The sequence below is a fragment of the Bombus vancouverensis genome, chromosome 2 (assembly GCF_051014615.1).
Source record: "Bombus vancouverensis nearcticus chromosome 2, iyBomVanc1_principal, whole genome shotgun sequence".
In the NCBI taxonomy this organism is placed as follows: Eukaryota; Metazoa; Arthropoda; class Insecta; order Hymenoptera; family Apidae; genus Bombus; species Bombus vancouverensis.
Window position 1 is genome coordinate 12,761,347 of NC_134912.1, and position 15,307 is coordinate 12,776,653.

The window sequence follows — 15,307 nt, forward strand, 5'->3', positions numbered from 1 at the left end:
GTTTTACGGATAATTATTCGGTTTTTTGATTGCTTTCTTATACGTTTATTCGAATATTTTTTTCAAGGTATCTGCGTGGAAAATGGCAGGTCGTTAATTGCTGATAGTATTACTCGATAAATGAACACACATTCCTTTTTCAACGAAAAGTATTAATAAACCGCTGTTAATTATGTAAATTCACTTGTTTTACTTGCTTGTAGTGCAGTTAATTATGAATGAAACGATACCTCCTACGATATGACTTTTATTTTTTACGTGTCATTTATTCGAATGTGGTTTTCTAGCGCACAATGTTAGATTTAACTCTAAGAGATTCGGTAGAAAGTCTGGGACAACGCGTTCGTTAAAAATCTCGTTGAGCTACCAACCGTATTTGTAGAAACTTCCTCCATATAAATACTCGCCAGTAACAAAAACTGCATGCAGCAAACAATCAACAAATGGTTTATCGATATCCTCGTTTATCACCAATCAAATACTTCAGCAATTACTTCTTTCGTGGAAACGAAAGTCCCACACTCCATCGTTGGAACATTATTCAGCTGAATTTACGATACTTAACAAGTTTCCCGAACATCGCTGTAATTCTTTTTCGAAAAGCCCATTTGTCTCTTCAAATTCTCTGCGATTTTCTCACATTTTCTCTCGCATCAGTTAACCTGATTTCATTAATTACTTAGCTATTTCTCGAGCGTTTCAATGGAATGCGTAAGGTCTCTTTCGCACGAGGACAGTGAGCAGACGTAGTCTTATAGAAATTTCAACAAACAGATCACGTTTTTTCTTCGCGACTTTTAATGCTGCGTATTTAGTATTGACCGTTTGAACATCCTGAAAGTCAGGATTTTTCAAAGTTTACAACATTGTCGTTTTACGTTTACGATGTTTCACGTTTATAATCGGTTAACCGCACCCGAGCACATCGTTGTTTTTCAATTCCAAAGTCGTAGGAAATGTGCTTTATACGACATACTTATACGTTTTAAATACCAGTAGCTAGCAGAAGGTTTAATATCTTTCATGTCCGGCAAGTTCGATGTTTCCCGATGGATGGAGCAATTAAAAAAAACAACAAGAAAATCAGAACAGAGAGGTTGGATCTCTCGTTCCAGGGAGATATTCGTCACAGCAGACTGAATGCGGCCGTAATTTCGCTGACGAGACGACCAGCGACGAATTACTCGAATCTCCCTGTCCCTGTGATAAAGACCAAGCAAAATGGAGGAAACAAATAAAAATTCCGATCGTTACACGCTGAGGGTTTCTAATCTGATGATAATCGGACGATTTCTATTTGCCGAATGCACCTTCCGTTATTGTAATTCTGGTCTCTAGAATTTTCCAGCTTGACTGAATTTTTCAGAAGTTTTCAAGGGATTAAGAAGAAGATTTTAAAGAAGATAGATTGATGTAAATTGGACAAAATCTGCGATTTATGCTACTATACATGTACGTGTTTTTCTCTGAGTAAATAATTACCAATCTCAAATTTCTGGATCACTTCAGGAATGATGGTTCTTGCGTTAATTATAGGGGTGCTTAAGGACTGCTTTTTGCATTTCAAGAGTACTGAACTTTGCCAATATCCAGATTCAGCACAGATCCGTTTTTGCGTTTGGGTTTTATTATATCGACAAAAAGAATCGATCGATCGAATAGCTGAATTGCGAGATTCGAATGTTTTTTACCTCTAACAGTGATGAAGAAGAAACTCACTCAGCTGAATTATTACTAAAGCTTGTTTCAAACACGATGATATTGAAGTAACACGAAACAAATGCAACTCAACAACGCATATCAGAATGATCGAACCGAAGTCTCAAGTCTTTTTTCCAATTAAAATCATCTTCGAATTACAATGCTAGTATAAAATTTCGAACATAGTTCATTCCATTCCATAGTTCATTCTCCACATACTCTGTAGAAAACTCTACGATCGCAGTTTCTATCTTCCATTGCGGCTCGATTGAAAAATGTAAGTTCCTAGAAGGAAATCAGCGGCGTGCAGGCCAAGCGTTGAGGAGGTGGGAAAAATTTACGCGTCGACCTCGAGGTCGTGCGGTCGATAAACGACCGATAGAATCGAGTTCCCGTGATAAAGCGGCGGTTAGCTCCCTTGCAAATCCGGAAATCGAAGCGACCTGGCCCGGTTAGTTCTAATGGCCGCGCGTATTATTTCCCACCGAATGTCACTGGCAGCGCGCGATAATCAATAGCGGTCACCGACCGCCTATATAATACGTATGGCCAATCGTCTGGAACATCGCGTGATGCTTTTGTGACAGCCTGCCAAATCGCCCAGCTAAGCTTGACAAATCGATGGCTCCTTGGCAGTCTGAGTTCGTAGCCTGTCGTCGACTACAACGAAACTTCTATAAGAGGTAAACATGTTCAGGATACAGGGGGAGCAAAGAACTAAGATTAACCTATTAGCTTAGTATATATGAATTAAGATACTCGGAGAAGTAAGTGATATAAATGACGAAATATTGAACATATTAGGAGGATCAAACAACATAGTTTATTATAATGTTACAAATATTTGAATTTCTTTAAATTTTACAAAATCGCGGAATCTAAGTGGACGAGAAATAGCAATGAGAAAAGTATTAAGCGAATCTTTGAACTTCTTCTAAACGTTAGACAATTAATATACGTGTATAATATTTTTATAAAACGTTATAACAATATCGTAAGGGATTGGAAATTTATAGCGAAATTTTCTAGATAAATACAGATCTTTTGTGTTATTTCCTGTACTCATCATGTTTCTGGGAAAAAATGTACTTGTATCATTTCCCACAGAGTCCCTCAATTGGTTTCGAAACCTAACCTGAATCAACTCGACGTCGATTCTGAACCTTACCAGGCAATGTCATAAATGTCCCTCCCGTGGACATCGAATTTATGGTGTTATAAATCCGAATTTATACGACATATCTCTTTCCGAATTTTACGCAGGATAAAATACGATTCAATCACTTATTTAACAAGTTTTTCATCCGAAAGAATTCTTACTATATTCACATTAACTTTTATAAAAACATCTTTGATCAAATATTATAGTTCCATATATATGTACTTATTAACATAATTAATTCAACCACCACTTCATACTTCAATCCAATAATTTCAATAAAGGTAACATGACATTAATAATAGTTGAAAAACAAACATGGAAAGGTCACATATACCATGCACTAGAACAGAATGTTTTCAATCATTTAATAATAAATAATATTGGATGCAACAACAAAGACATTACAATGATGTTTATGAAAGTGTATATTGAATGATTCCACTTAATATGTCGTATATTTATAGAAGAATTTACGAATTGTTTGTACTCTACTGACTTGGAAGAGAGTTGTTCGCTGAAGCTAGAGTTTTGCACAGGTATACCGGTCGTTACGATGTTATCGATTGAATGCTGTTCAGTTAGATACTGCTTATATACCGCAATGTGACTTGAATTCTTACGCTTCTTTTAAGGTTACGTATTTTAGAGAGAAAATATAAGCTATGGACAAAATCTGGTTTGCGAATTTTAGTTTGTGTTCTCGTTTTCTAGAAAATAACGGCTGATCTAGTTTAGGAAAGTAAAAGATGGCTTTTCTTGGGAATACAACAAAAGTGTGTAGAGGAAAAATCAAGAATACCAGTTCCATGAAAAGTTTAGAAACTTCTTTTTGGTAGTGTGGTTCGTTATGCTTCAATATCAAACTCGTTTGAATCTTGAAAATTTAATTTACGAATAGTTTTCTACTTCTCAGTGAATTTGTGACACTGGTGCGATATATGTAGATAGTGAATTGCAAAGATTGCCAGGAAGTCAACGAAAATGTGGTTCTGAGGAAGCACATAGTCCAGAAAACGTTCGAGAAGTTCTGCCCTCTCGATATTTCCTCTATTTTCCTGTGTTACAATCTAGTGTCGTGGAACACGAAGGTTCGAGTAAAGGAACACGCAACACCGTGTAGGAGGAAATGCCCTAGTACAGAGTCACCGAACAAATCCTCGAATCGATATTCTTGAACCTTACAGGAACTACCCTCAATTATGAAATCACAATAACTATGTCTTTGTCGTAAAAAATCTGAACAGTGATCCTTTGTGCAGTGACATGCTCTTTCCCTTTTCAATTCATGAAAGGTCCCATGTGTTCCATTACCAAAGCAACCTTAGAGCAACAATGCCGTCTAACGAAATATCACAGGCTTCTTCCCAGTTCGCTTTGAACCCGCATTCGACATTGGCGCGCGGCGTAACAGTTCTCAACCGCGTTTATTCGTGACTCGATTTCGACGAAGCAGGGTGTACTCCCTTTGAGGGGATGTTGATATTCACGGCTGATTGAATACCAACCGTTACATACGTTTGTGTACGCTTTTGCAGCGTCGAGCACTTTGGTGCATGTTTCGTATCGACGATTTGTGGACCATGATACGCGACAAGTTATAGAAAACTAGCTGGAATTAGGTTATAAAAACAGATATAGAATTTAGGACTCTCAAAAAAGTCGTGCCTCCTTAAAAAGGATGCATTTTACTTCGACTAGTCCCTTTCTTCGGCTAGCAAGCGGTGGTGTATCGATCGTGATTGTGTGCAGCGTTTCCACGCGAGTCAATAGGAGAAAAGGTCTAATACGGGATACGCCTTTTCAAGGCGAAGCGTCTCGAGCCACTCTCCAAGGCTCCATCACGATCGCACGAGAAATCCTTTTTGCGCTTGGCCAACTCCAAAGAACGATCTCGTGCTACTCTCCCTCTTGTTATCTTTTATTTTTTCTCTTTTCCTCGCTTATTCTCTCCTCAGCCTTCGCTTTTTCTTTCGCTCTTGTTGCATTGTTATCGGTAACGTCAGAGGAACACGCTTCCACACCTAGAAGATAGACCGTACCGCGAGAAACCTGTTCTTTGGAAAACCATCGATGTTAATTTTACGGAGTAAAACCGATCTCACAGATGTCTCTGGAGTTTTCACGCAGTAATAATATCTAACAATAATAATGCGTTTAAACAGGGAAATTATATTAAACTCGGTCGGAGATGAATCTTTCACGGTTGGTAAAAGGGTTTTCCATCCTAATTGCGAGGGCGCAAGCTGTGCCGTACACCGCAACGTGGTTACAAAGGGTCGAGCTATGTTATTGCATTATCGTAGAGCATGTCGCGCTAATGAGTAATAAATTCTTATCGTCTGAGCTTCCCCTCGCTGTACATATTGTACTCCATCTTCAACAAGCGAAATCTCAAACGCAATTCTTATTCTTTGCTTCTCTTCACTTATTCTTTATTCTTTGGAATCTTATCCTCTAAGTGTTCAGATACTTTCATGTATATTGCTTGATGTGATCATGGCGAAAGGAATTATTGTAAAACGTTCAAATGTTGCGAAATGCACGCGAGTGTCACGCCATCGACGATTAGACTTTCTGATTTCGAAAGACCGCTGCCGGAAATCGTTGATAAAGTTCCGACAGAATAGTCGAATTTGAATACGTTGCTCTGCATATTGATTGTCCATGATGATTAATGAGACGTTCACGAAGCATGCTGTACTATAACTACAGTACTTGACAACCGAATGCAAATTAGGTTAACATGCCCTCGAAGATGAAGGATCGTGCCTGAACCACCTGACAACATATATTGCATCTCATCGAACATGCTAGTCGGAATTCTCGGTGCATCATTAAGATCCATCGATGGAGAACCATTATTCACGGACTGCTAGGATCTTCTTTTGTCGAAGTGACTTTATTAAGTGGGAAAATTATTGTTTCACCGAGGTGGAATTATTCTTGAGAAATTAGCTTCTTAAAACAATTAATTTGTATTATCGGTTGTACCGGTTTGCGATGAGAACTTCCAATAAACTAATTAATTATCCTGTTCCTTTAGAAAAATTCTCTCATCTAAAGACTCTTATACATGGTATGGTAAAGTTTCCGGCGAATACAAGTTTAGTAGCGATTTCACATAGAGAAAAACTTCGCCAGTAAATGAAGTTTGTACAGAAAATTTTAGAATATGATAGACCTTTATCCGAATTTCATTAATTTCTTTTATCTGAATGTGAACTCCTATTATTTGATTTTCTGTTTTATGATAATAATAGGCAATTATGGAATTCTACTGTATCGAGCCACAGGCTAAATATTTGCTATAAATAAGAGCATGTTGAGCAGGTTGAGTATGTTCCAAAAATATACATTGTACATGTTGTCTATCTACATTCATAGCTTTGAAATATCGAGGACTATTCCTTTAAATAGCACATTTTCAATGCAAAGGCATCGAAACGAGGCTTCTTCCATACACCTGTATGGTCGATACTTTCATTAAGCAGGACAAAAAGCAAGAATTGGGCCACTCCATTACAACCCTGATTTCCATTATGGATCTATGTAATAAGTTTACATATGAATGGTAAGTTAGATCGTAGCAACGCAGCGGTTAACGATCCGTATACATACAGTTACACCTTTAAAAGTTCTGTGTGCGCAACTTATAATCATCATCGAATGCAACAAATATTTATCACGGTTAACTGGGTGAAGATAATTGCAGTAACTACTCTGTAAGTGCCCCAACAAGTGCCCGAACAATGTCGGCTCGTTTTTAAATTGGCTGTTCTACCCCCTGAATTAGCGCTTTCATAGATCGTTGAATATTAATGACATACGCGCATATGATATGACGTACTGTCATGAAAAAAATATTTACAGTCTTTTCACGCGTTTTACGAATATTTATAAATGCAATAAACTCGTAAACTGTGTTTATAAACGAACATATAATACAATTTGTTATTGCTTGTGATGAAGAGAATAATAAAGTTAATTTGAACTGAAAGTAGTTATTTCACACCAAGTTTTAAAGAACAGAATAGCAACAATGTTTTAGTATGGACAGTGAATCTGCTTTTTACGAGGATTGAAACTTCATAAACATTTTAAATAATACGAAAAATTTTCTGTAGATGTCTGCAAAGCATATTTAAATTCGAAATCAGTGAACATCGTATAAGTAATACAAGTTTTAGTAAACGCGGCTACATGTCTAATCAATACGATAACGTATTAAAATAATATCTATTTCTCGTGACATAACATACACGCAATTACTGAGAACATACATGCATACAATGTAATACGACACAAACAACTGAATACCAAAATCTCATAGAAGAAAACAACGTAAGTCAAATCCCTAGGATTCCCAGACCTTTCCAGATTCTCTGCGTCTGGATTTCCCTCCAATCTTCTGGGCTTTTCGATTTATGAGCGTCTAAATCTTCGAATTTTTGGTCTCCTTACTTTCTGGGTTCTTGGATTCTTGGATTTTGGGAACCTTAAACTCTTGAACTTTTGGGTTCCTGAAGTAGTGATCTCTTGCTCTTTTAGATCCTTGGGGTTTTGTACACTTTGAACTTTTGGATTTTTGTGTTTTTGAATTAATAATCTTTTGGTTTTTGTGTTCCTCGATACGTGGACTTTTTGAATCCTTTGGAATTTTCAGTTTCGCAATAATAATTAAACAATCATTTCTGACAATCCAATTTTCAGACTCGGTTTTCTCAGAAACGAGCCGTCATATGAAAAATTTTCTGTTGTATTATGGTTGGTTGTACTATAATTTTCAACCCGCCCTGTATAATTTGTATATGTATACTATAGGTATTATTAGCTTACATTTTTGGTATCCTCTGTATCAAGTCAATGTATCTAGTAACATCCTCGTTGGGCCCTATGTGTTCAATAACGTCTCTAACGGAACCCACGTTCCCAATATCGTCTCTGTTGAGTCCAGTGTGGTCCATATTGTCTTTATTGGGTCACATATGTGTCAGGTCACTTCAGAGTAACCATATATGCGTTCTATTATGGGTTGGTTTAGATTTACCACGTGTTAGACGAATGACAATATGCACTTTGACCAAAAATCTGTTATGTATAACCTATACTTCCTGGAAATTCGACCATATATGTATGCTTTAAATATATACACATGTACGTACTAAAGAATTCCATCCTTATAAGGTAAATCTTTCCTACTTTATATACGACGTATAAATTTTATGTACATACATTTATTCAATAAATTTACCCATTTATCAAGATCCTTCTTTTACGTGTATATTTCATAATCCTTGTAGTATAACTTATCACGTTCTTCAGTCTAATAACATTCAGAAGTTTCAGAAGGGAATAAAGAATGTGGTCGAACTTGATTTATTAAACGTACTTTCATCTTTTGGTTTTGGTGTTTCATTGATAAAATATTCAGCCAAACGCTCGTTCGTCCCACATCTCGTCCAAGGATACACTAGTTTCAATCTCGAGAAGGAATATCTTAGAGGCCAGTGGAACTCGGTACGCATCTTTGAAATGATGTAGCAAAATCTATGTAAAAAACATCTACGATAAGAATTATCCACAATTAAAAAATTACTAACCGCTTGAACGTGAGAGGGCCAACTAGATAAACGACACATCCAAGTATGTTCCATTAAACGTACCAAGCTTGACTCCGGAAAATGTGATCCACGTCATAAGCACTATCGCCGGAAACATGATCATAGTGGACACGAATGCAATTTTCTTGGACCACGCTCGTCAGGTTCATTATTGGTTCAGGTCAAGTATCAGGTTAATTAATCTTTCAGATTAGAAATTACATGCATATCGTACGGCGTTATTGCATCGACGTGAAAACTTCGCATATGGGATCGTTTGTTGCACGCCTTGCAACGGCGATCTTGTTAGAACTGTATCATCAAGATAACGTCATGAGCGTGACTGGCATAGTTACTCGGGTATTCTGCTCGTATCACGAATTTGCATTTCTACGGGTAATTACGGGGCTAGGTAGCTACGATTCCAATTCGCATTGCAAGAAAATCAAGATTCGAGCCGTTTTCGACGACACGTGCGCATGTATTACATGTTTAAGACCGCGTGCATACGAGTGATACATGTCAGTACCATTACATGCGCTGTAACAGTGCCAACGCATGTTTCATCGCAGATATATTAATCGAGATCTTACACGTTAATCACGAATTTAAGACTTTCGCAATCCGGATATCGTAGGATGTTCAGTAATTAATGTTGTGTGTTTTTATTTTTAAGAATGTGCACACATACATTGCCAGTCATAAATGAGCCTCGCAGAAACCAAACTGATCAACTTTACTTTTTATCATTTTCACAATGTCATTATAATTAATAATAATAAATACACTATTAATGATCAAATTTCGAAAAAAAAATTTTTTTTCCATTGAATAAGAGTTTTGGTTGTAAAGCCATTAAACATTAAGAATTTTATTTCGATTTTCGTCTAACATTGCAACCAGTTCTTCCAGGGATTGAGTGGTTCACTGATGTGTCTGATAATTCAATACTATGTACAGTAGGTAATGTTCAGTTATCAATTTTGCCCGGTTCTTGTTGTAGGAGTGTATTAAATAGAGATTATAAAATTTGCACACCGTTCATGATTGTTTACCGTTAGGGAATAACGAATTAATTCGTCTACGATTCAACTTTACCGCTCTGCAAACATGTGATATTTACGTACGTTCCTCGGGGATTGCGTTAAGAAGCGACTTCGATCACGCTATTCGTGAGGCCTGAACGTGATCGTGAATACTTTTTGATAGAATAAAGTTCGAAGTAGGAAAAAATGCGAGTTATTATTGAGGAAAAAATATTTAGATTTTGATTATAAGCGTGGTTGGAAAATTGAAAGCTGCATCAAATTACAAATTACTGTTGCATTGAATTTACAACTTCGGGCAAATTTTTTAATTTATCTCCGAAATTTTACGCGCACTATTTCGTATACATCATTTAAACATAAATAATCCGTACGATTTATAATAAATCTAATTTCGTGATTTTTATCATAATCTACATTTGTTCACATCATTAGTGAAAAATTTCTGCCAATACATCTCTTCGCTATTTGCGTCATCATCTGTGAGATTATCGTTTTCAATATCGTTTCCTGTCTCTGTACGATACGCGTCACGTCGACGTTCGACAAAACCAGAAACCGCGTCGTGTTTAATTTTCACGGAGGAGAGACTGTATTTCAAAGTGACGCATCGATTCTCTGATGAAGACGCGCGAAAACGAGCGGATCGGATAAAAGGGGATTACAAATTGTGCCCCTGTTACCAAGATGGAACGCCTTTGAATATTTTATATCCGCCGGGCTACATATCGATTGGTTTTCGCGCCATTCCGCGGTCATTCAATTAAAAACTCGGTCAAGCCTGTATTAACGAGTGACGCGTTATCAACGGCCGTGTGAGAGAGGAAAACGGCCGAAGACGTTTAAAAGAGAATCGCGGGGAATAGAAAAGCTCAACGAAATTAGTCCCGGATTCTCTGTATGAATAGATACGCCCGACGTTCTCCATTCATCGGACTCCAATTTTTCTTTTTCTTCTTCTTTTCTATTTTCTCTTTCCTCTCTTCACTCACAATCCTTTTCATTTTTGTTCTTTTTATCTTTCTTCTTCCATTAAAAAGTCGCCACAGCGTCGAACGACGGCATTCGACCGAGTACCATCTCGAAAAAGAATTGTTCGACGTCCGGCGCCAAGTAAACTGCATAGAGCACGCAAATTGCCGTCCATTTATCGTAACCGTCAAAAAAATGAAAATGTCCCCATGGATGCGATCGTGAAACGCGTTTATAGAGGGCATCGATTTTATTTTACGACCCGTGCTCGTCTGCCCGTAATTCGACGCTATAAAGTGTCTTCTTTGAAGAAATTCTCGCGAAATTGATATCCGTACCAGTCTTGTTTGCAACATGGAATGACAACAAAGACACGGTTGCGTGGATTTCTTTTGCTCGATGTCTCAACACGTTCACGGAGATAACAAACAGATTCGTTTCCTTGTCGAAGACAAGCAATAGCGAAGTTTTCGAGAGGAGATAAAAGGTAATACCTACGAATGTCTCGAAACGATATATTCGATGTGATGCTAAGGTTTTCGTAACGTTTTACATTATTCGCTGGACTACATATTTCAACTCTTAAACGTATCTTCCCTTCAATTTTATAACCAATTATGTTATAACTTTATTCTTTATTACGTTTCATACATGACTTTGAAAAATATATAGAATATTGTATAATAAAAATTGTAGTACATTATTTTACGAAGAATTACAATGAATTGACTTACACCACTGTGATTCTGAAACCTATGTTACTTAAGTATATTCATCTATTCGTGCAACCGATGCAATATGTAACCTAAGCTTTCGCCATGAAAAATACGAGCAACAGCACGAGCAATCCATAAATGGACAGTATCTTGCTACCTTCGTACGTGGTACACGAAACCTGCGAAGTATGGCATAACTTTTCGTCTCTAGAGATTCGAGGGAAGATTTGTCGGGTACGGCTTCGGAAAACGACAAAACGCCAATACTCATCAATACAATAATCATAGACTCGTTCTTATTCTGTCGCGCGAGGATGCTTCGTATGACTAGAAAGATAGAATACTAGATAGATAGTGCTTTTAAATTATAAGTTAAGTTACCAAAGAATAATAAAATAATAATAGAAATAGGGATAGAATGTTTTTTATGTAGTGAGTACCTGTTAGATTTGCAAAGTTTTATACGACGAATAAAAATAATTGAACATCTTTAAAAAATACAGAATTTAAATCGATCGATGAATAAACTATAACCTTTTCTTGGAAATTTCAACGAATGGAGTATTGCATGTTATGATAACACAGTGTCTATATTGTTTTGTTTGTGCGAGTTTTAATCGTAAAAATTTATACCAATTTATCGTTAATATTAATCGTAATATTCTTTTAAACGTCCATTTCATTGTTTTCAGTAATTGCAGTAGTCATTACATTACGGCAATCACAAAATGCAGCGTACTGTAAAACAAAATTATAATGGATTTTAATATAATTAATATCGTTTCAATTGATATTACTACGATTTCTAGTTACGTCCAAAATGTTGCAAACTATGCTGCACAATTTACTAGCTATTGATATTAGTCATTAATAAGGTCGAAATGCGAAAAGAATATTAAACAAGGTGCAATTATTGATCCGAAATTTTGCTAAAATACGGGATATATAAAATGTGAAATTCGAAAATCACAGGAATAAAAAGATTAATGGTCGCTTGTCAGATGCGCACAAATGCTATAATTTTATGCATGTTTGTTAAGTAAAACGTATTGCTTTCATCATCCTCTCGCAAACAGAAACTTGAAATTTTGCAGGGATTCCATGGAACGGTTAATGTATGACGAATTGTTCGTTAACAAATGAGCACAATTCCCGCATTTGTAAAATTTTATTACTAAAAATGCAACATCATCGCGTTGACATAGCTAGAACTATAGTTCGAGTTGACATTAGATAGCTCTTTAGAATTTTTTAGAAAGTAAACTAAGGACGACAAAAACGATATTTGGTTCTGTTTTACGAGTACAGTAGAATCTCGATTATCCAAAGAATCGATCATTGAAATTTTCGAGTATTTGAACAGTATGTACCATGATTTTAATTCGGATAATCGAAACTGTATAAAAATTTAAAGTCAAAAAAGAAAGTTGTAATAATGTATTATTACGTTCACAGATAATTCTTTGAATTTCTGTTCTTCATTCCTTTGTACCTTGAAGCAAATTGTTAAAGTAAACATGCACACCATTCTGAATACGCGCAAATACACATACACATCCTGTTAGCAATAACATCTTACCGTAGTGATAACTTAGCGTCTCGTAAATGTCCTCCAGTAAGTTATAGTTCTCCTCGGCGTCGACATTGCGGAACAGCTTCTCGCTGAAATATCGAGCAAAACAGCTTGCGGTTAAGAGAGGTAGGAACTTCAATTAGAAACTCTCGCCGCGCATCTTTAACGACGGATTGATTCCGGAACGCGTTTCTTTGGCACTCGCTTTTCGAAAAACGTGATTCGTAACGTGAAATCGCGCACGTAAACAAAACAGTTACGAGCATTCAGCGACGCGACGTACCATTCGGTTTCGATGAAATTCAGTTAGCACGGATCAGAGCGGTTCATAGAACGATAGCTCTTATTTTTATTGGTAATCTCGTTAATCGAACGAGTTCGTAATTCACTGTGTCGATCGTCGAAATAAAGAATGGGGGAAAACTCTCCATAGAAATATTTATTAGTATTCGCATGGTTTTGAAGAGGGATGAAATATAGTATAATACGGATAGACTGTATGAAAACGGTTGATCAAAGTTTTTGAATGAGTTTTATATGTCGATATGTAAAAAAGTTATCCTTTTATCCTTTTCAACATCGAAAATAAAACGCAAATTAAAGAGGAAATATATTCTCGTGGAAAATTGCGTACAAATATTTAGCTGGGAATGCCGTATATAATTTGTGTATTTGATTTATTTCTGCATCGTCAAAAGCCTACATAAGTTATTAAATTTCGCAGCTTGATGTGTTAACGTATACCTGGAAGCGGTTCTTTTCCAAGAATTGTTTAATTAACTTAAGTAGTGTCTATTATAAATTTCCATTTATAGAAATATTTAAAAGCTTTTGTGTTTGCAGTTCAATGATTCAATAATATTTGCGATTAGCCCGACGCGACGATTTTGAATGAATTTGGAAATCGATGGCAAATTCAGCTCATGACACGTATTGTACTTCGTGGAATATGGTTTTAACATTTATCGCGAATTTATTCCTCCGATGATGAACTCATGAAGTGAGAATTTCTAAATACATATCGATTCTCTCTTTCACGCTTCGTTTTGCTCGGCGACAGGAAAATTTCATTAAAAGCTTCGACCAACCTTTCCCATTTGTCCTCTATTTTAGGTGATATTTGCCGACGTAAGTTTGCTTCGAACGATCTTCGAGGGGATATATTTGCAAAATGAAATACTTACAGATACCTCGTGGTTGGATACGATTCCTCCTCTTTGCTTAAGAGAACTCTCAGAGCCACGGCAACCACCTCGTTCTGCAATAAAAGCGAAAGTAGAGATGTATAGCCGTGGAAGAAGATATCTTTCGTCGAATACGACGTGTGCTGTGTACAGAATTTACGCACACATACTGACGATTCTGTTGGGAAATTGTCGGTGAGAATTATAGCGATTACAGAAATTGCAACACTTATCCTAGGATGCTTCGGAAACTTTTGTTCCGTTTCGAGTGTTTGCTCTCTTGGCTGACACTTTATGTATGATGTACAGTCCGGCGTTAGTAGATTTAATGGCTCGTATCAGGATAAAAAGTTACTTCTACTTTCAACAAATTTTACGATACGTTCTTTGTGATTTACAGCTGAGTTTCAAGTGCTTTGTGCAGAATGTTATAACTTGTATGTTTTTCATAACTGTCAAAGTAGATTTTATATCATATTTATTTATATTTTCAATGAGTGATTTTCTATTTATACATTGAATATAAATTTGATGAGAACATCTTTTACATATAATGGTGGTGATTTTTACTGAAGATAAAAATTATTGGAAAAAGAGCTTTCAATTAAATATTTACCACATGATATTAGCGGTAAGAAGAAATATATCGACGTAATGTAAAGGTAGGTTAGAAGCTTCTTATCTTTCAATTTCATATAAAATGTCAATATTTGAATTCAGAGACATATTAGAATACTTCCTGTACTTACTTGGTAAATACTATCTGAACCTACGTGTATTTTCTACAGACGTGTGAGTGTCATTGCGTACTCAGCTGTCTGACATTTAAACAGCGCGCACTGGAAATCGGATTCCCGAGATGTAATTATTTATATTTCGAAAAGGAATTTCAAGGGTCTCGAACTTCATTTCGTACGTAAAAATTGCTATGTTTGGAATAAAAGTATAAATTTTAGGTAGATATAAATTAAATGTTACTTAAATATAAGTTAGTTAATTTTCAATCTTTTATTGAAACGCGTCGAATTAACGGTATCGAAACATCAAGCAGACACTTTACTTTTATATCCAAGATGTCCTCAAATGTTCTAAAGATATCCAGCGAGCCTTAATCTCCGACAAAACCTTCAATTAACTTAATAAGCTTAACAACGTGTCGATTTCTCGTAACCTGTTTCAGTAACTTATATTTTTAGTAATTGGAAGAAACCAATATAGTCGCTGCAGTAAGAACGTTTCGCGTGACGAATTTTTCGAGAACTTCGCATAAACCACATCTGTCACTGGGGACCATAAGAAATGCGACCATGCTTCTATCCTTCTAGTGAACCCATAAAACGATCTTACTGTCAG

General features: G+C 36.3%; 2 protein-coding genes across 2 annotated transcripts in view; one reads left to right on the plus strand and one right to left on the minus strand.

The window, feature by feature from the left end:
• Positions 1-15,307, plus strand: part of Gycbeta100B (guanylate cyclase soluble subunit beta-1-like) — a 112,161-nt gene that overhangs the window by 13,185 nt on the left and 83,669 nt on the right. The gene's annotated exons all lie outside the window — the stretch shown is intronic.
• The window catches only part of Gycalpha99B (guanylate cyclase 1 soluble subunit alpha 2), a 48,194-nt gene that overhangs the window by 5,323 nt on the left and 27,564 nt on the right, over positions 1-15,307 (minus strand). Inside the window, exons 2-3 of the mRNA XM_033345223.2 lie at positions 13,955-14,028; positions 12,777-12,859 (exon numbers count right to left, since the gene is read on the minus strand). Of these exons, the coding sequence (XP_033201114.1) occupies positions 12,777-12,859; positions 13,955-14,028 (157 nt within the window). The remainder of the gene's footprint in view (positions 1-12,776; positions 12,860-13,954; positions 14,029-15,307) is intronic.